This window comes from Schistosoma mansoni, assembly GCF_000237925.1.
Source record: "Schistosoma mansoni, WGS project CABG00000000 data, supercontig 0137, strain Puerto Rico, whole genome shotgun sequence".
Lineage (NCBI taxonomy): Eukaryota > Metazoa > Platyhelminthes > Trematoda > Strigeidida > Schistosomatidae > Schistosoma > Schistosoma mansoni.
Window position 1 is genome coordinate 222,547 of NW_017386040.1, and position 22,855 is coordinate 245,401.

Consider the following 22,855-nt stretch of genomic DNA (forward strand, 5'->3'; position numbering starts at 1 on the left):
AGTTTTGTCACAAAATCCTCACACAAAGTCAAAATCTAACTTCTGGATACCAGCACTCATTCAAAATATAAATCACTGAGTACAATCATCTGTCTAACTCCATTTACTTCACCCCTAATATAGCTTCAAAATTAACTGAGAACTTGAGAAAACAAACCAGTGGGGTTTATCAAACAAATTCATCTACAAGAAATACCCTTCAGGGCAATAAACAAATATCGTAATCTTACAATACAAAACAGTGAAAACCTATATGTCCAGCTTTCATCACATTACCAACCGGTTTTTCATTTAATATGAAGACAAACAATTTTTGCAAAAAAGCTACATTTTAAAAAAATCTTATCAAACGTCGAACTAGTAAAACGCATTAGCCTGACCAGTATAGTACGAACAACTTATAGAACTAATAAGTTAATAAGTGTATATATATACTTCTAATAATCAATACATGTTCATTCTAAAAGTTCGATTTCCCCACCTTTATTAGGGTGGACAGATGAAGTATCAAACAGTGGTAAATGAAGGAAACATACACACAAATAGAGAAAGAACATGATATTGATTCTAATGAAGGCAAATGAAAAAATTACTAGACATCCTTCGGCACTGGTCGGTTTTTGTAAATAAGCTTCCTAGTTTTTATATCTGACCAATGTTTCCGTTTGTATATCCCCATTATTACTAATAATGTGCTCGTAATTACTAATGCCTGAAAATTAAAGAGAAAAAAACCCAATTTCAACAGTTTGAAAGTAGCACATAATATATTTCACTTTTTTTTAAAGAAAAAAGAGGCATTCGATTGAGATAACGAGTAATTAGAACAAGTGATAAATATTTACAACAATCTGTTGTCTTTAGCTTGGTTAATTTGGCAATAGAGGATGATGGGTCATTTGATTCTATTTGTTTCTGCAACCATTTTGGTACATGTGTGAACATGTACCGAAATGGTAAAGGTCAGATTAATAGTCAATGAGTATATGGATTGGTGCTACGCCTTTCAAATGTATTACAGATAAAGACTTAATTATATCTTTTCATTTCCTCCTAGTTTATATTATTAAATGTAATTGTAGTTTTTGTGAAGTTGCATTCTCTAAGATAAGTGGTGTTAGTGGTGAAGCTTTCATTGCCTTTCTAAAGCGACATTATTATCAACACAAATCTCAAATGGAAGTGAACTATTTGAATTTATCCAAATATAACTAATAGGTTTATCTGTCGATTCTGAACTTAATTGGTTGTTATTAACACTTATTCTGTAGTTATCTATGTAGTTATTTTGATTATCATCTGCATAGACCTTATAACTGTTGATGGTTTTTCTAATTGGTTAATAAATTGAATTTATTGATCGGTGGATGATCCGAGTCTCGAATTTTTCTGACCTTTTTTTGTACTGCCTTTGTTCAAGATTTCAATATATTTCACATCGGACGTAAATCCACAAATATCAGTATGAGCTAATACAACTAAGGATTTGTTGTGATGGTTGAGACTTAATTGGTTTTCATCCAGAAGAAGAAGGCAGTCAGTTTGACATAGTATTTAAAATAATGTATTTGGTAGATAGTGTTTTGCTTTTCTTCTTCTGTCATTTAATTTTCTGGTTGATTGATCAAATGGTTTTACTGGGTTGTCAGCAATCCCTACTCTTAATGGCCGCAATTTTCGATATATATATACTCATTGAAAACAAGTGAGTCAAGACTAGTTTTTTTAATTCTTGGATAACGTTGACAGCATACAATGACGCCGAATAGATCTAGAAATGTCTAATTTATAGAAAAAGACTATACATATTTCCCTTAGTTCTATCTTTGAATAAAAATGATTATTATTAACTGATTAACTGTGTACAAATTTGAGTACGTTACTTTGTCTTATTTAAATTGTGAGTCTTAGTGATATCACTTGGTTGTCTAAACAGAAGTAAGCGGAGTGGCATTCGAACCGGAGAATTTAATGGCAAAACTACTGAGCCACATCTCGATAAATTGATCCAAGATGATGATTAGTTTTCAAGGCTTAAAAGTATGAAACTCTGACTAGAATATACGTGATATCTTATATAACTCAAGAGTATAGATGGTGGTATTTTATGTTTTTTTTAAATGAAACCTTCCATCATCGTAACACCAAACTATGCAGATAAATGTAGATGGATATTTTAAGATCCATTTTTTAAACATTCATTTCAAGAAAACAATAGGACATAATTAGTTTACATGGAATTAAATAAACTTCTATTATAGCTGCAATGGGACATCATCAATATGATACAATTAAAACCACTCCTCATTACCTTAAATAGAATACGTTTACGTTCATCATGGGTTCGATCAGAAGTCCAAGAAAGAAATGTTACTACATCTTTTGCCATTTGACTAGTTGTAGCAGGTGTTCCATCAGCATATTCAATTAAATCGTCATACAATACTCTTGCCATACCTATTCCACCACCAGGGAAATAAGGATTATAATATTGTCCCTCTGACATGGTACGACCTGGTGGAGGATCCATATAACCTGTAGACGTAAAAATATAAATACATATTCACAAATACAGTCGGCCAGAAGCAATGTAGAATGTAACATACAAGCCGATCGGTTAAAGCTGTCACATCAAATTATCAAGACACATTCCAAAGTAGAAGTATTGACAGTATCAGTGGTACTAAAAAACATTGAATGTAGACAACATAACTTGAAAAGAATGGATTTGCGGAATAACGGTGTCTCCAACCATTGTTTATGATAATCACGAGAATCCCGATCAGTTAGTTTCCAAATAGTAACATGGCCCAAACCAAATCAATGCCATCATAGGCAAATGTCATGCTTTTATTTAGATAAAGTTAGCCTCCTTGGAGTCTACTCTTACAACATTCCGCATTGCAGAAAGGTCACCACAATAATAAGAGAGAGAATGAAAAAGGTGCACATCAATAACGGTGACTATCAAAAAGTCATAAGTTAATAAGGGTGAGCTTCGGGAAAGGCAATAAAACTTTTAAGAGTTTGAAATGTGTTCCATTTACCATCTCTCAGTGCCTCAAGGACCAATGAAAAACTTAGTTTTTGTTATGTTTAATGTACCGCTTAATTTCAACAAAAACAGTAATTCTTCGAGTTAAGTACCAATTTTTCATCCTTATTACCTTAGTCATGCTATCTTGTACATCTGTTTTGAATAAGGATTCAGATCAATAAATGAAAGTCTATAGCAAATAACTATTCCCAAAAAAGAATGCGTTTGTCTAACTTTTATTCAAGGGGAATTAGATTAGTATATGAATTGACCGTCAACTAAGGGTCCGCACTGAATTTACCTTTCTCACTCCTAAGTCAATTATCACTTATGAATCTAAGTTTAGTAATATACCTCTTTAGTTAACTCCAGTTGGATTTATCTCTCTCCTGGAATAGAATGTACATTAATAGAAAAGAATTATCTACAACAACCCGTAAATCACTCGTTAGCGCTATAATTCAGTACGTTTCAAAAATGCCTAACAAATGTTAGAATAGTCTGTGCCGTCAAATAATTCATTTTCACGCTGGTGTATGTGTTAATTTCTGAAAGTGAGTCGTGAATATCATTGCAAAGTCATATTCAATAATAACTGGGAAAGTACATTTTCAAAATCTCACTGCTGTAAAACCTCATACTAATTATTAAGCAAGTCAACTGGATTCTTAGCTTTGTTGTTCAAAATAGATGTACAAGATAACATGACTAAGGTAATAAGAATGAAAGATTGGTACTTAATTCGAAAAATTACAGTATTCGTTGGAAGTAAACGGTACATTAGACGTATCAAAAACTATGTTTCTGACTGGTCCGAGAGGCAAACTGGCAGACTGTAAGCCAATCACATTTGAAACTCCTGAACATCTTATTTCCGCCTCTCATTATTCAGCCTTTTGAATGGATACCTTTCAAGTCAATGTAGGAGGCGATTCACTCTATGTAACATATATTCCAAACATGTCAATCAATAGAGATTAACAACCCCAAACCGATTTACCATCCTTACCCAGTAACCTACGTCTAACCCTAGCATCCTTTACGCGGTGGCCTCAACATATGCGAACAAAACACACTGTAACCAAAATAATGAGAAAAGCTGTATATTAGTCACGTACTTTAGGTAGTATTAAATTCTTTTAGATGAATGGTTTAACTACGTAACGTTTATAACCTCATGCTCGACATTATCAATGAAAATTTCGGTATTATTTGCCACAAGTCTTACATTCATATTAGTTTGTTTTAATGAATTTATTTGTGATTGATTGGTTATAACAATGCACATAAACATTGATGATCTCAAAACTATACACAACTGGAATGATTTCTTCTTACTATTTTGATGAATTGAATGTGTATATCAAAATTATAAGCTAGTCCGAATGTCAGACGTTTGTAAAACTCTAATTTTTAAAATCCCATCAGTTAAGAATTTCGGTACTTTCTTAATTGTGTCTATATCTCTTCTAGTAATTTACACCTATTACAATCAATGACAACATATTGTGTTACTTAACTATCAAACAATGTTAACAGTAGTACGTTGGTAGAAAATATATTTATGATCAGAAGGGGTTTTGTGGAGATTTAGTTTTTTTTTCATAGTTGAAAGCGTGAGTCAATTGAAGCTAGACCACCATGGAAAACCTGGAAACACTGGACGGCCGTTTCGTCCTATTATGGGACTCCTCAGCAGTGCGCATCCACGAACCCGCTCTCGCGAGCGAGACTCGAACCCAGGACCTACCAGTCTCGAGCCGAAGCCCTTAACCGATAGACCACTGAGCTGGCATCCAACGGTGTTAATGTCTAACTTCAACTGATCCACGAAGTTGAGCAACCATTCACCAATTGTCTTCAGTGAGTTCCTATCTCACAACAGACGTGGTTTTGAACTCCACTGGTCACTGCTTCTCACTAGAGCTCCTAGATATACTTCTCGAAGTCACTAGTGAGAATATGATTATATTAATTATCAGAAGGGGTTTTGTGGAGATTTAGTTGTTTTTTTTTCATAGTTGAAAGCGTGAAAAAAAAATTTATGTTTTGCGAAGTTATTGCTCTTCGCAATGGTTATAATTGTTGACATAATTGTCTTTCTTTTCATTCTTGTGTCTACTGATCCGTATACAACTGGGAATAGAATGGAATGAGGTAATATTGTAATGGTTATTAAGCAACACACTAATTTCAAATAGTCTTTAAATCTTTGTAATGATTTCTAAAATGTCTTTCAGAAAGGATGATTTCTGGATGGTAGATTGACTTGTTAAACATGGATTGAAGTTGTAAGAATGGCTATTCTGTTTACATAACAGAAAGAAAAGAGATAAATTGCCTAAAATTTTCGTTAGTTAGGAAAAGTATACAAACATAACTAATTTATATGTTGTTGAGTTATGAAAGTTGTAAATTTTTGTTTTTCATCTCTGTAGCTTGTCTGTTTGCACAGTTATGCTTCGCTTTTCAGAAAATCACCGAAGAAATAAATTTTGTCGTTTAATTCTTCTTCATTCATACATTTCATGCCATTGAAAATGTTGTCGGTTAACCTACGACTCTATTTCTAAATCCGTCTCTTACGATGAATACGAATGCATTATATGCTTTACGTATCCAAATGATTGTATTTGATTGATTGTGATAGGAAGTAGCTGAAGCAGAAATCAACATCACAGGTGATTGCTCAGTGAGGTAGAAATTTCTCTACTACGAATTTCCATTCATACTCCTATGATCGAAAAAACATTATCGGAAAATCTATTCTCCACTCAACAGAGCAAACTACTTGCTCAAAGATGTACATAAATAGTAGTATTTCCCCTAAATATTGATTTTTTTTAGTCACAGAACAGGCTATCTTGTGATGTTACGCAGCTAATTAGAATATAAAGATCTAAGGGTAGAAGTTGTATTTTCGTTTAGCTCACTAGTAAATAACACCGAGGATATTCCTGGAATTCTAATAAGAAACCGTAACCAATAGAATTCAACCGTGTCGGGTATGAGGCAGTTACCCAGAAAAGACAGTGCAAGATGGTTGCTCGATAGTGCCCGTTGATTAAAGTTAGGTACGTACATCAGTTGGTGACGTATCAGTTGTCCAAAGGTGAGGTGCTCGCTGCGAAACGTAGAGGTCCTGGGTTCAACCTTCATTGGATTCGAAGATGCACACTGGTGAAGAGTCCCATACTACGGTAAAGTAATTATTCAATGTTTTTACATATATATAACTTTAGTCGGTTGGCGATCTCAATAGAGTTAATAGAGAGAAACACACTTTTCCAGAAAGTTTACCTTGACTATATTAAAGATGACCTCTTTCTAACACGTTCTATTCCTTAAACTAAATTATTTGAAACACCCATCTTAACTAAAAAAATTCCTAATAATAAATAAAGTATTAAACATTATAAGTTTACAACAGTTACTTAGTAAAATTTATGTACCTGTAAGGAGATGGAATATATAATCCTCATTGCCCTCTCGAGCTTTAACAATATATGACAGATCCGGGGGCTCTGCACCGTTATTAGCAGCACGCGCTGCTTCTTTATTCGGATAAGGAGATGGAAGTATATCAGTTAATCGACCTGGTCGTTCAAACATATTCCCATTATCATCCGGTCCATCAGGATACATATGCTACAATGGAATCATCACAAATTGATGCAATTCACTTTTTAAGTCACTACACATACATATTAAATCTATTAGATAAACAATAAAAAATCATTGAAATAGTTAGGTTACTTTTTATGCAGAATCTGGCATATATGTTGCATTGGCTTAAGTTTTCACAACACAGATGAAATTATTAAGATAAACAATAAAATAGTAGAATTAGTAGTGGTATTAGTATTAGTGTTGGTAGATAATGTTAGACATAGAGAACACGATTTTGGACAAGATGGTTTGCGGAATGAAGGGAATAAAATAATTTTGGAACTCGTTTCGTAAGAAAATACAATGATCGATTGCATCTGGGACGATTTTGAGACATGTTCACCAATTTCTGGAACCATTGCTTGGGATAATTGAGAGAACTCTAACCAAGTAGTCGCTACTTATTAACATGGTTCAAACTAATAGTCAGCAACTTCATAAACTAATGTCAAGTTTTAGTTTGACCATTCCTAGTTTTATTCTAGCCTACTAATAGGCCACCCGATATTGTAATTAGAAGTAAGCAGTAGTTGGGCACACGTCACATATATCCCAGAGACAATTTTACTAGTATCCTGAGTCTAACCACGCTAACCCTAATTCAATAGTCCCAACATACAGTCCGTAAATAACAATACGGAAGCTTACACTTTTCATGGCGGTGACATCTTCTAAACCAAAATTATGAACATTAATTTTCAGGAAAATTGACACCAAAAGCAAATATTTATATCTGCTTCAATGCTAGAACCTCTGAATCCTTTGTCCTGAATTCAGACTTAGTAATCATCAATTTGCAGATGTATTATATCAACATCCCTCTGTAGATTGATATTTTACCTATGTATGAAATAATACTGGTAGTGATTAAACATTTTAAGGAACACTAGTAACTTAGTGACTGATTGATAACACAAATGCATTATCACTTTACGCAAATAATGTGAGAGTAAATATAGTTTCCTTGATAGAACTTGTTATTTCGGAACTACTTTTTAAGTGATGTTATCTAGTGTAGGGGTGTAGGTTGAAGGGCGGCCAAATCAAGACGTAGCATCAGTATACCTTGACAATTGGACTGAGTCATGTAGGTAAGTGTATACTACGTGGTTGGGGTCCGCACGGTTGTTGTAACCAGTGGTTAGAGACATGGTATGACATGGCTCAAAATCGTTTGCAACAGCGCAGGTGTATTCACTCGTTGTCGTTCCTCAGACCTTAAGTTTCAAAATTCCCCATAAATTTATGTTCTTAAATCGTATTTCGGTGCCTAATCTTCTTATTACTACTAGTACAGTTACTACCTCTACTATTCTTGGATTTGTCCTAACAATTTCATCTTCCTGTGTTAATAGGGAATGGGAATTTGGACTGATGTACAGGTGCACCAGATTATACGTTGCGCTTGACTGACAGTTTGGAAATGCTTAGATCTGAAAGATTAGTTACGCAACAAACTTAAGCTATAGTTTAGATATATCAAATGCAGTTGCACGAATTCCCACTAAATGTGGATTAAGAAAGCAAGCTGTACGAAGAAAGCAACGATGATCGGTAATAAAAGATAAATGACGAGTCATTGAAACAAGGAGCCAATGGCTAAGTGATTTCGGCAATCGACTTTTAGCCAAGTCACAGACTCGAACTCCGCTACATCTAATACGGTTTTAGCAACTAGGTAGTATCATTATTTCTCGTACCTAGAGAGTGGCTTATACCCAAGCAACTAGTGAATGAGCTTACTTATTTATCTTTTATCATTATTGTTATAATCACGAGAAGAAACAAGTATTAGCACAATACTTGATTGCATACACGAAAAAAGATTATCCTACTCGGTCTATATGCATAATTATTGAAATGAGAGCTTGTAGTTCACAAACACCCCGATAAAATCTCCACCTTGTAACATTAGAGAACCAGTAGGCCACATTGTTGGGTAATTTTTGAGTCTTATTTTTGAACAGCCTTTTGTTAAATTTTAGAGTGTATGGGTCATTACTTAGATGGAAAACAAACTGTACGAATTTAGTGATTCAGTATGTAATTAACATTTGAATGAGTAAGTATTAAGTGACGTTGGTCATCAGTTGCAAATTAAACTGTGAAAGTATATTATACTGTCTTTCTGAGGGAGGTGGTTGTAAACTACCAACTGGTAGTTATCACATTTATGATTTAAATCTACATATATTTTCGAGCTCTATTGTTTGGAGAAATTTCCTTATTGTTATTAGTTTTTCTAACTTCATCATAAGTTTATGTTATATTAATAACTTATATTTTCTTGAATCGTACTTCCATGGCTAATCCTTTCTGTTACCATTAATACTAGTACTATCTCTACTACTTTTTCGAACATGTCCCAAAAAGCCTTAGAACAAGAGAGAGAACTGCCTTAAACAAAACAATTACTAATCATCTCTTGGATACAGAACATCAGGTCGGAAACTTGCAGTTTTTCAAGGCGATTGATAAACAGTTAAACTCCAGTGTTCTGAAGTCTGCTGAAGCCATTGCTATCAGGTGCTACATTTATTTGTTTAAACATGAACACTGGTACAAAGAGGTATCAAATATATGTGTTACACTTCATTCGATTTATAACGTTAGTAGATACAGTCCTATTGTAACCGGTGACCAACAATAGGTTCACACGCCACTTGTCCCCTCAAGATCCTGAAGCCCATGTGCATCATTGGTTTGGAATAAGGGTTTTCCAGCTATTCGAGGCAGATTCTCCGTACTCAGCAACCCGGTTAAAGCGCCGGGCATCCACTTTCCGTCTTCTCAATTTCGTAAACAACACCCTACCGTGAGGACTTCCCTGGGAGTGGTTGTATTCGCGTGGCCATGTGAAGGCATTTTAAGAGGAAAACCGCGCTCCCCCAACCCTCGGCCATAACAGGGCATTTGGGGGCGTCACAAACCTGATTTATGTGCTTAAAAAGAGATTGTTGTTAATCTTTCTTTGCCTTGGTTAAAAATATTACTCCATAATATCATAAAAAAATTTTGTCTAACTTTTTTCGTCAATTAATTACATCACTACGTCTTTTTATTTAGTCTGTATTCTAGATTATTAGTCTTATTTTATCAACTTTACTCATTTTATTCTTACTTAATACCAAAGTCTACTCATTACGTAACCAATTCTTTCTATCCCTTTGAACTCTTGTTAGAACCAATGTTGTAGAATATTCTTTTATATAAGGTATATATTTACAATATTTTACCCAATATATTAAATTTATTAACATCCTTGCTATACTATACTGATGTCTACAAAGTAACTTCTAACTAAACTCTCCCATGTAAGCAATGTAAACAAATTTTGTAATTATGATTTTCAAATACCACAGGTTGTAAGCAGCTGACGAGAACTAAACGAAATGGGATGAATTCATGTTATTCTGCTCAGACCTTTGTCCTTACTCTCTGCAAGATGATAAAGGGTACTATGTGTATGAAAAATCTCTACTATTCTGAGATTTGTCCTAACAATTTCTTGCTGTGCTAATAGAGAATGGGAACTTAGACCGATGTATACATGCACTAGGTCGTACTGTGCATTATGCCAATTGACAGATTGTTATTACCGTGTTCCAAAATGTGAGGAGAAAAAGGTATCAGTGGGATGGAAAACAATTCAAACACCATGATTATTCGGCAATGAGTTAACAGCATTCACTAATTACTTTTATGAACCAACAAATAAAATTTGCATTCAGCTTACTTCAGCTGCATCCGCTTTAGCCTCATCTTCTGTGAGTACTGTATTGACTAAATATCGATAGCTTATATACTTCAAGGTGTGACAAGCACTACACACTTCTTTGTATACTTGATAACCTCGACGCATAGAAGCATGATCGTAAGCAGATAATATCCCATGGTGTATCCAAGGTAGTTTTGCAGGATGAGCTTGTAAGCCTGATGCATATACAGGCACGGCTAAGCCTACAATCCCAATGCCAACGACTCCACTTGCGATTGTAAATTTCGTCCATAGATAGTATTTAGATGATTTCCAATATGGTAGATTCTGAAAGGAAAACCACTAAGAAATGAGATATTGTGTCTTATTTATTAACCACAATAGACAAACCAAGGGAAAAACATTTGTACTGATCTTTTAGCACAAGCAAATCTGAAATTTTTACAATTTATGGATTGCCATGTAATTGTTAATCTTTATTCAAATGTCGGTTTTCGCAACCAAAATCTCGAGTATCTCAGATTATGTTGTCCCTCCACCAACACACCACAATACAGAGATATTCGCACCAGCAAACTTTTAGGGTTTGAGTACATTGGTGTAAAGAGTTAAGATGGTATCAACTACAAGTGTAAACAGTTGGAGATTAGCGTTATTGACTAACGACAGTTTAATTCACGTTTTTTGGGCCTATTGACATTTGTACTCATCATCCACTCTTGGTAAATTGATTATCAGCGTATTTGATTGAGCAAAAATGAGCCACTTCACAATAATTGATTAGTTTGGATGTATCTTTCAAGCAACAACGGACTAGGGTAAACTTTAGTCCAAATCACTATTTATAATGCATGCTTTTTGAAAGACAAAATATTATACTAACAAACAAGTTTAGCTGTAGTACTCCAGTAACTTTTCACCTAGTTCTCCAATTAATTATTTAGTTAACATAGCTCATTCAGCGAATATAGGCTTGTGAGCACGGTTTTTAGCTACAGTTTGAGTGAAGATAACTAATATTACTCGGCTACGTAAATTGAAATAAGTGGAATGAGGTTTGAACTTGTTATAATGTCTCTTATTATTACCCAGCTATTCCTATTGCTTAGTATTATTGGACACCAATACACTCGACAAGTCCCCAAATCAGAACACAGTTGAACAGGAAAGAAATTATATTCCGAATAACAAGGGTAAATGGAAGTATGAAGCACAATAAGAAATACGTTAGTATACTTATCGTTTTTACATGAGAAGATTCTAGAGTCTTCTCCAAGTATCCACTAGCGCTGATTGAATAAGAAACAGAATCAGCGTGCACCAACACAATCGTGCATGGAACATGCTTTAATGCAATCTATGTCCCGCTAACAAAACTTGTGATCTAGTAGTTGAATTAAATGTTTTAACTACTAAACCACTATTCAATTCTTTGGTATTAGTACTCGATGTTTTGAAGTCGACTAACGGAAATTCTACGGAAACACGTGTAATGATGCACTGATTGAAGTTACTACACCCTCACAGTTACATGACGAAAGAACCGAATAACTGGATAGATAAGTGAACAAATAGAAAACACGAACTGTGTGAGACCTAAAATAAAAGTCAAGACCTTTACGTCGATGTAGTCACTTTTGAGCTATCGTGTTGAGGTCCAAGCAAATGACTTCTTGCAAACTTAAGTCTGCAAGCCAACACATAAAAAAATTAAACAGACAGCATCTGTGGTGAATTTACGAGGCGAATGGATGAGTTTATACATGGCCTAACTCCATATTATACTATGTAAAAAATTGAGTTATTCAAATTATATTGGTTAGTTCTTAACTTTACTTATTCAAAACGAGGAAGAGCAGCTGGTCCAGATGGATTAGCTCCAGAGGTCTTTAAATATGGTGGTCCAATTTTAGCGACTAGGTTGACTAATATTCTGGCTAAAATCTAGGAGTTGGACGTAATCCCATCCAACTGGTCACAATCACTGATTGTCCCAATATATAAAAAGGGGTCAAAATAATCCTGCGATAACCATAGAGGGATTAGTCTGACTAACATAGCATCGAAAATACTAGCCTCAATAATTATCGGGTGCCTAACTAAGACTCATGAACTGCAAACACGAGAAAATCAGACTGGCTTCAGACCTGGTCGTGGCTGCATCGACCACATATTCACCATTCGTCAAGGTTTAGAGCACAGACATGCTTATCGGCGTCCGACAATGATAGTTTTTCTCGACTTAAAAGCAGCATTTGACTCTGTAGACCGAGAGGTTTTGTGGCAGTGTTTGTCATTGAAAGGTGTACCTCAGAAGTACATAAACCTTGTGAAGGCTCTTTACTCGAACACTACCAGTCGAGTCAGAGCTTATGGCGAACTGTCATCTGATTTTACAACCTCAAGTGGTGTCCGACAAGGCTGTCCACTATCTCCACTTTTGTTTAACTTCATCATAGACCTACTACTGAAAATAACACTCTCGTCGACTGAATTTTCAGGAATTGAACTCTTATCAGGAGGTTCACTTATCGACTTAGAATACGCAGATGACAGTCCTGTTTGGTGAAGACGCTGACAAAATGCAGTTTTCTGTTAGAACTGAGTAATAATGCCAGGATATTTGGGATGCGCTTCTCCCCATCTAAATGTACATTGTTACTCCAGGACTGGTCTGCGTCAACACCCGAACTAAGGATAGGGAGTGAAGTAGTCGAACGCATTGACAACTTCATTTATCTTGGAAGTCTGATCAGTCCTAATGGGTTGGTGTCTGACGAAATCTCAGCACGGATTCAAAAAGTTCGTTTGGCTTTTGCCAACTTACGTCACCTATAGCGAAGACGAGATATCCGTCTATCAACTAAGGGACGAGTACATTGCGCAGCAATTCGTTCTGTTCTACTTTACGGCTGCGAAACATGGTCATTGAGTAGAAGATACTCGTAAGTTACTATTATTTGACCACAGATGTCTTAGAAATATTGCTCGCATCTGTTGGGATCACCGGGTAAGTAATAGTGAGGTTAGAAATAGGGCATTAGGGAATGATGGTGAATCAGTTTATGAGGTTGTGAATCTTCATCAACTGAGATGATTGGGTCACGTGCCTCGTATACCTGAACACCGATTACCACGATGCGTATGCTGACTAGTATTGACAATGGTTGGAAGAGAGTTATGGGCGGCCAAACTAAAACATGGTATCAATGCTTGAAGTCACTAACTTCTAGTCTGAGCCATGTTGGTAGATGCAGACTACTTGGTTCGGGCCCGCGCGACCATCGTAACCAATGGTTGGAGACTCTAGGTGACATGGCTTAGAATCTATTACAATGGCGTAGGTGTATACACTCTGTTTTCCCTTAAACTATGGGATTAAAATTGATTCATACTGTCTTTCTTCCTGCACTATATCTTCATATACAATCTTTCTTTGATATATTATCACCATTAAATTAACTACATCTACGAATCCGGTGTTCATCTTGTTGTGCTAACGAGGTATGGCAACTTGGACCGATGCATGTGTGCCTGGTCCTACGTTGTAGCTAACTGACTGACACTATGGTCGTTATGATTATACTTTACATGATAATCAGGTAATCGGTGATTTAAACCTGAATCACAACAGTCAAGAACATGAACTGTTAAGCGCCACGATCGAGTTGTGGATAACATTGTGATTCATGTTCATCAAACATCCTTGATGCTCTGTCTACCATCCCGGTTAATATGGGAATAGGTAATATAATGAAAATTAATGTTCAAGTAGATATATATGTTTACAGTTACTGTTTTAAAGTTAAATGATACAATTTGTTGAGCTTTAATTTTACTCTGTGCACTTTAGAAGTCAGGTACATGTTTGTGAACTCACCCTTAGGTCACACTTTTGATCCAAGACTAACAGATCGGCGAGACAATAATTTATGGATGAGCCAATCAGAAGCGTTTGAGGGATTTCAAGGTCTCGGCGACAATTTTAGTGCCTGGTGCTCACGAACGATCAGTTCACAGGATTTTGGAGGCGTTATAATTGGACGGCTGCAAATGGAACAGCTAAGAAGTTCCTTTGTTCGTGATTAAGATCAAATGACTCGTGAACCTTGTGTAGACTACCGTGATGTTGTCTTTCGATGTAATATATGTTGGAGAAAGAAGTCTGCTAGAATATGAACTTTTTTCGCTCGATGCAGATTGAAGCTAACGCAAATTATGATAATTGTTGCGAACTGGATAATAAAACACCAGTAACACTGGTTGCAACGTTTTCAGATGTTACTGAAGCCACGGTTGTTCAATAGTGAGTATTGTAGAGATATATGTGTAATAAAAATAACAAGCTTAGATGGGTCGTCTGAGGGAGTCAGGAGAATCGTTGAAATAGACCAAATAGTTGTCGGAAAACGAAAATTCACCAGGGGACATAGTGTTTGAGAAGAATGAGTAAGCAGAACCTCCATAAATATACCTCGCAGATCCTTGGAACCTACGACAGGTCATCTTAAAAGAGACATTTCTAACGGGTTAGAAGCCGACAGGCTACAATGATAATACCAATTATACGGGAATATGTGCAGCCGGGTACTACAATGTATACGGGTAAGTTAAGGGCCTACCGATGCCTACATAGACTTGGTTATTTGCATCCTATAGTTGTCCACAGAGGCATCTTGTGAACCCAGCAATCGGAGTGCATACAAACAATATTGAGGCTATGTGGTCCAGGCTGAGAGTTTTCACGACCTTATCATGGCTCTAAAGGTCGACTGCCATGGATCCATATGGATGAGTTTCTTTATCGTATGCATTACGAGTTCAGAACCTCTTCCTAACCTTAAAAAGTTTTTAAACCATATAAAAGTACTGTATCCACTCAAATTCTTTGGTTTTGCATAACATATTTTTACTCCCTACTAACCGTCTCCTCATTGGCTAATGTTTCTCAAGGTCACTTTAGGTTGGTCTATAGATTGACCATAAAATGTCTCGTCGAATAGTTTTCGTTTATGAACTTACTGATTAGTAGCTTAAACACTGCTGAGATACAGAATATGTGAACATTGTCCCCACAAGTAGAATCAGCTTTTTCGAGACAGAAAACAACATTGCCTGAAACCTTTTGTGACGTCTTATATGTATTTATCTTTGACACTTCCACATGTTCATCAGAATCTTGTACGCTGCTGTAAACAAGTGACCAATATTTCCACCCCTATCATCTTGCATAAATTTAGTACACTACCGGGAAGGATTATACGTTGCCTTTTCTGCTCTCACTGATATCGCTCTGAGAAGATCCCAAGTCAGAGCAATTTTTTGAGAAGTCGCACACCAATATTTGTGTGGAGAGCACTTATACCTGATGCCTAGAAATAAAAACTTCATCCTGAATTTTCACCTATTAAGTAGCAGAATAGGTTGAGGCTACACTCTCATTTAAAGTAAGGATGTTAAGGATATCCAGTGTTTGACAACGCTATTGTCCATAACATTTATGATCGAGGATCCCAGAGTCATTTGTTTACCGCTACAAGCGATTCATCCTAGCCATCTGCATCTTTTTTTGATATAAGTATTCCGAAAACACAACAAGCAAGGATGAAATGTCCAGAAAGCAAGGGAAGTGCACAAAATAACCAACCTTCTGGAGATAACTAAGTACCCCATACCACTTGCTATGCATTTCAAATGTGGCTCCAGTGAGATAGCCAGTTGGTAATTTACTTCAATTTCCAATCACTTGTTTGAGAGACAGATTTCAGAAAGTCCATGATGACCTTTTTCTGTGGCAATGATTGAACTTCTCAGTTATGAAGAGACATAATTTCACATATTGATTCCGCAGAGAACACTACTGACTCGATGCTCTCAACAGTTGTGTTGATCATGAAATAGTTTCCCAGTTATTCTCTTCTAAAATGACTTTTTAAAAACTCTGTGCTGTATAAATCATGACACAGTTTACATTTGTGTATATTGCGCCGTATATGCCCGTGAACGTCCTGGAGTATCAGGACGGTCTGCGAACCATAACCTTCTGCGGATATAAATCCATAGATTTCTTCATGGTATCCGAAAGAGTTGATGATTGGATTTTTCCGTAGAACCTAAATAACCAGGATTTGATGTGTATTTGATTCAGAAGTCAAACGACTACTTAACAGAAATGTTACTGCTTGTCAGATTTCTTTGATATGTTCATTCTGTTTATAACGTTGGGTAGGGTAACAAAAGACTTTGTAGTGATAAATTATTGCCCAAAATAAACAGTTATGTAAGTCTTTGACATCGATGCTGACATCACTAGTTCTTCTTAACACGGCTTAGCCTGAAGCGCTCGATCATGCACCCGTACCAGATCACGAGTTGGTACGCCATGCTACGCATGCCTCGCAACTGCTAGCTAGCATATATCATACGCTTCTCAACATATCGAGAACTTTTAAAATATATCATCCAACTTGTTCATCCCTTATTTCTGATTTCAGTGGTTTACTGTCTTTCGAATATAGAGGTGTACGGAAAAAAGCGCTGTCACACAACGAATATCTGTGGTACCTTTAGTCGTTAGCACGGCGCCATCTGCCGAACCAAACGATAAGTTATGAACTTGTTTCTTGCTGTGACGACATATATAGTGGCATTGTGCCCTAAACACACAATCCTGAAAGCTGAACACGAGATAACTGGGTAAACGGATATTCAACATTTAACTCGGGGGAATACTTAACGATGGAAAAGGTAGGAAGAAATAATTCAGTGAATTCAAATCCATCGGATGGCACGGCTCAGCCTTGCCTCTGTGGTCATTCTTGTGTAACTTACCGCCTTTGTTCAGACCAAATATGTTGTCCTATCCCCGGTCTAAATGTGCTCTCCATCATATATTGGTGATGATTGTGACGAGATGAGTCAGTGTAAACAATATTGTGACTTCCAAGTAAGATCTTATAGGTTAGGCAGTTACATCATGACAAATCTACAATTTTAGGATTAGATCTATCATTAGAGCAGTACTGATACCGAAGTAGATCATGATACCACACATATCTTATTTTAAATTTTTACATACTTTGGTATTATTTTTACATTGTAGGATATTTTTCGCCTAATATATATCTTATCTACGTAATGTTGGGGCAGATACCAAACTTTTGAAGAATAAGACTCTTACGCCCCTCACTTCTCTTTTACCATTCTGGTCCAATAATATCGAAGCACATTTCCTTTATGTAGAAGCCAACTTCTACGAGCATAATGTCACAGACCTACGTGTGCAGTTAAGGCACTGCCTCGTTATTTTAACAGGCACGTTACACCTAGGATATTTATTAGTGATATTTCCAAAGCTAAGACACCCGAAAAATTCTAGAGGTTTGAGGTATGAAGGTGGTTAGCACTTCCTGGTTGCCTATATCGTGGAAGGGTTTTTCTTGAGGCACCTGAAAGGGAAATTGAGCTGCAGTCGATAATAGTGATCTGAGAGTATGACCACATTGCCCAGGAGACGTCTGCTTGAGACCGGTCACACACGACCAATTTGCGGGTAATTTTTGTGTTAGGTCCATACTTCTTGAGACCTTACCTCCGAAGAAGAGTATCCGTGAAACGAGGCTAATTGTTCAGTTTTAGGATCAACCTTTTTTAACCACAACCTCCCTTCGTGGGAAAGCAGCATTCCTGTTAAGCCAGTAGTCTAAGGGAAAATCTTACAACCGCCACATCTCAGTACAGTCGATGGCACTACTCCGCCCTCGGACCTTGGGTTTGTCACTTTTAGTCTTACCACTCCTCAGCCGACCTATCTGGCATGATAGGACCCTGAGGAATTATTGTTGAAACCAGTATGGTCTCAATGGCTCGTCTCTATAGGCAAGGACGACCACCACTTCCAGGTAGCAGCAACGGTCGTGACACCTAAAAAATGGATATCCTTAAACGCAGAGACCTAACTGATTGACGAAAAATAAATCTGTTCATCCATAGTGAAAAATTTTCATGTGGCTCAGCAACAGGAGTGTTCTTACGTATGTGGAAGTCTTTAGTCAATGGAATTTTACTGAATGCCTCTTTACACACCACTTTTATATAGGATTCTCCGACTGATGCGTGTGTTTCTCGTCTCATTCTCGTGTAACCCCGTGGTCAAATATGCTGAATCTACCGATAGGATTTTTAAAATCACTAGAACCAACGCCACCGATGTTTGTCCTGTCAATAAAAGGCCTCAGATGATGCAAAAATATATTGAAGATCTCTGTAATACTCTCACCTGCTTTCTTGACAATCATCATGATCGTAAACTCTCTTCTTAACTCCCCAAAGAAGTTCGTCACGGCACTGACGCAGAATTAGGCCTTCCTGCGAACTCTAATGACCACTTTCAAGCAGCAGATGAAAAATTGATCCCCGAATAAAGTAAAGGAAACGCTTACTTTAACGTGGGTTTATTTAAACCTAATCACCGGATTCTGGTTGTTGTGGACATTTCTATCTTAATCATCGGTATAGACCCTCTACAAAACTATATTCTACTAATTGATGCAGACAAACAAAGACCAGTGGAAGGAAATACTGAATTATCTGTTTATGGAATTTTTTTATGGCTATAGGTTATGCCTAGTCACAGTTAAAAACAGTCTATTCATACTTTCAACAGACACCCAACAGGTGCCCTGAACTTCATAGGACAGTACGGAAACTGCCACATCACTAAAACGAGACCACCTGTATTTTCGAAAGCGTGCTTGCGAGCTCATCGAAAGCTAAGATTAGCCATAAACGACTTCGAGTACGTAGCAAATTCAGGAATTACCTGACCATTAGACAGCCCATGGACAACACCTCGGCTAATGGTCTCTATAATGGACAGCAATAATTAATGTCCAAATAATGATTATAATTTATTCTCAAATAACAGTTTGTCACATGAGGCTTGACAATTTACAGGCAAGGTCAAATTGTTACTGAAGTTACAATTTTCGCTGTAGTAAATTACTCGGCGGGGTCGATATTTTATAAGATATGAATGTAGATGGTTTTAGTAAGGAACGTATTGTCGATGTCAAAATTGGCGCGCTTTATGAAGGTTGCGTTGCGACATGCGACTGATGGTCGAGAGTAGGTCCATGTGAAGTTGCGGGCTTCTAGAAACTGAAAGCTTATATCCCTCTGGAATATCTGATGCTTTGGTAATGATTTTCGGTGGCGTATCTCAAGGGGGCCGAAAAAAGGTGTGAGAAAAAGAAAGGACGTGAAGCTGGGCAGACAATGGTCATGGAGGAATAGTTAAGGTTTAACCATTTAGTCTATTTCTCTGTTACTAAGGTACTTATTAGGCAAGAGCATTCTAGTATGTTGAAGAAAATAAGGGTGAACAAGGTATGAGTGGATAAGGAACTGTAGATGGCTTCGAGTCTCGTTTGACTATGATCACCACTACAACAAGATTACGCGCCAGTAAACAACTTGGATCCTTTGATAGGCCGAAAACCAGAAGACTGTATTTGGTTCAGATAAGGTATATTTATTTATCGAAAGAATACTGAGACATGCCAAAGAGTACAGGCAAAAAGGCAGAGCGTAAGAAAGTTCGAACGAACAAGATGGACAACAGGACGAAAAGTGATTTTGATACAGTTAAACAAAACGAGTACAGTAAAACAATCACTGGTACGATAGGTTATAATAATAATTGTTTCCATTATACCAATCGCGTTCTCGTCGAGAAAAGTAGCTCACTTAAGAAGTATATAAATGAAGGTAGTGCAAGGAGAAGCTTGAAAGTATTGGACTATGTGTAGTTATAAAACATAGCGCTGAAAATAGTATTGTGATACACAAATGGCTGTCTTTCTTCTTTGTCGAAGCTGTTTGAGTCCATGTTTTTGTCTCTAGAATTTATAGCGTATCGAGCAAGCTTCTTTTCTAGCGAATTATCTAGTTTGCTTGTAATAGGATTACTCGGTAGGAAGTGAAACCAATTCAGCGTTTTTAACATGATTTAAAAAGGTATTTTACATAAATAAATCAACATCAATACCGTTGGTTCATGAAATCCCTTCTGACATAAGGAGCTATAATTTAACATGTTCTGCCCTACAGACATGAGTGGATTGAAAACTGAATGTGAAACCATGCTCGGTCGTAACCCCATGCAACGTCTGAGGCCTGACAAATATCCTGAAGGGTACAACTGTTCTACTGAGAATCGGTTTGGTTAAAGCGTTTCACCAAACTCCTATGACTGAAGACGGCAATCTCAAACGACTATAGTCACTACCTCCTGACTATACGAATCTCTTAGCGCTTACATTTCGGTTTAAAAAATGCTATACAGACCTTTCATCAAAGACGTACTCAGGGTTCTCGACCTAGTGCATGCTTACGTTAATGACTGTTCAATCGCAAGTCAGGATTGAGAATCTCATCTCTCGCATCTAGATCGTGTCTTCAAATAACTGCGAAAACACGCCATTCAAGTAAACATTCAAAAATATCAAACCAGAACCGACTCTCCGAACTTTCTCAGACATACTATAGATGATGAAGGCATATGCCTTCTGCAAGAAAATGTGACGGCCGATCTGGATAACCCAGAATCAATCGAAGGCAAGCAATTATACAAGTTCAGAGGTCTGTTAAGTTTTACAGATCGTTCATACTGAATTGCGCGTCTCTCATGTGACATTTATCAGATCAAGTTCCTGGAAACCCAAAAACTATCAATTTAGACGACAACATGAAAAAGCATTCTCTGCAGTTAATGAAGTTAGTGCGAAATCGACTCTTCTCACATACAAGTACATCAACGCACTCATAAGCACCGCTGTGGACGAGTGTGACTTGACAATCTGTAGAGTCGTACAACGATGAGCATAAAACACTCATCAGTCTTTGGCAACGGGGTTTAAATGGCTGCAAGACACTGAACCAAAATATAGGATATACGGCGGGTAAACATTAGCAGTACGGCAGTTTCAGAACACATTGGAAGGTCTAGGACTCACTCTGTTAGTCGATCATCAACCCTCAACGTCTTTTTTTTAGTTCATCAGACAGGTACTGTAAGATCTTTTTTGAAAGTTTTATGAACGGAAATCCCTCCACGTACACGCTGTTGTGTTTTATTCTTTTTTGTTCTTCCCCATAAACAGTTCGTTGACCTTTAGATTCCATTTAAGATGTTATTACTTGTATTGTACTGTTGTTCTAGTTTTCTTTACCTCATCACTGCATTTCCATGTTTTTTCTCGAATTATATCTATGTTGTCTTAGTCTATATTTGGTTATAACGGCTGCCACATTGATTGGCTCCTTTTTTATTGTGCTGCTTGAATTGGCTGGAATTATGAAGTGAAGCACTCTTCCAGAATCAAAAGCAATCGTATTATAAAGAATTTAAACGCTGTCTTTCGAACAATCTTCACGTGAATTGTCCAGAAAGTATAGGGTAACATTTTTTGTTGCATTTAATAATTATCATATATCCTCTATCAGTTTATATATTTAATGTTATTTAGATTCGACCACTGGCTGAACACTTATTGGTTGTGTAAATGGCGTCGAGTCGCGATCGACTATGATCACCACTACAGGAAGATTACGTACCAAGTATCGAGTTGGATCCCCCGGTAGTCCAAAATCCAGAAGGCTGTTGACGGTTGAAATAAGATATATTTGTTGGCGATCGCGTGATATCGAAAGAATACCGAAACGTGCCAAAGTTCATGGGCGGAACTGCCGAGCGTGAGTTCGTGTAAGGTAACAGGCAATCGGAAGATATTGTTTTTAGTACACTTATACAAACAAGCACAGTAAAATAATCACCGGCAAAATTGTTTAAAATAACAATTGTTTCCATTATACCAATCGCTTTCTCGTCACAAAAGTAGGTCACTACAGTTGAATAACAGGGTGGTAGTATTTGTTTCAGTTATAATGTGCATCTAAATCTATGATGAAACTTAGAACCCCCATTCACCCAAAATCTTTGTTTTGCTTTCGACTAGGCGATATCGCGTATCTAAAATAAACCAAACAATTGCTCCTCATTACATACTGATTTAATTTGTATGCTACAGTCATGTCACTTACACTTCCCTCATTTGACACAAGGCACAAACGCCCTCCATGTAAATCCGCTCTCAATCGCCTCCTGAGAATGTGATCTCAGGCTTTTGAGCGCGAAGAGCTTAGGAGCCAGCTAGAACTGCATGGGAGATGCAAGTGAGGTCAATAAAACTCTCGCTTTATGCAAAGGCGAATTGGCACTATCACTCCGTAGTTGTTCCCAACATTGTATAAAATAAGCACATGGCCCCATCTTGACATCCGCAATGTCATCAGGCCTCCCCGTTTCGGAAGAGAAATAAATCTCTAAGATCAAGTGCAGAGGCTTACAAATGAGTAGATGATAAACTTAA

General features: G+C 36.9%; 1 protein-coding gene across 1 annotated transcript; it reads right to left on the minus strand.

Moving 5' to 3' along the window:
• Positions 1-250: 250 nt before the first annotated feature.
• Positions 251-16,131, minus strand: Smp_005290 (cytochrome C1, putative). The gene is made up of 5 exons (XM_018788809.1): positions 16,072-16,131; positions 10,443-10,751; positions 6,490-6,685; positions 2,312-2,535; positions 251-712 (listed from the first exon to the last, which is right to left on the minus strand). Exons 1-5 carry the CDS (start codon positions 16,111-16,113, stop codon positions 593-595), a joined length of 891 nt encoding a protein of 296 aa, XP_018646501.1. The 5' UTR covers positions 16,114-16,131; the 3' UTR covers positions 251-592.
• Positions 16,132-22,855: the final 6,724 nt, after the last annotated feature.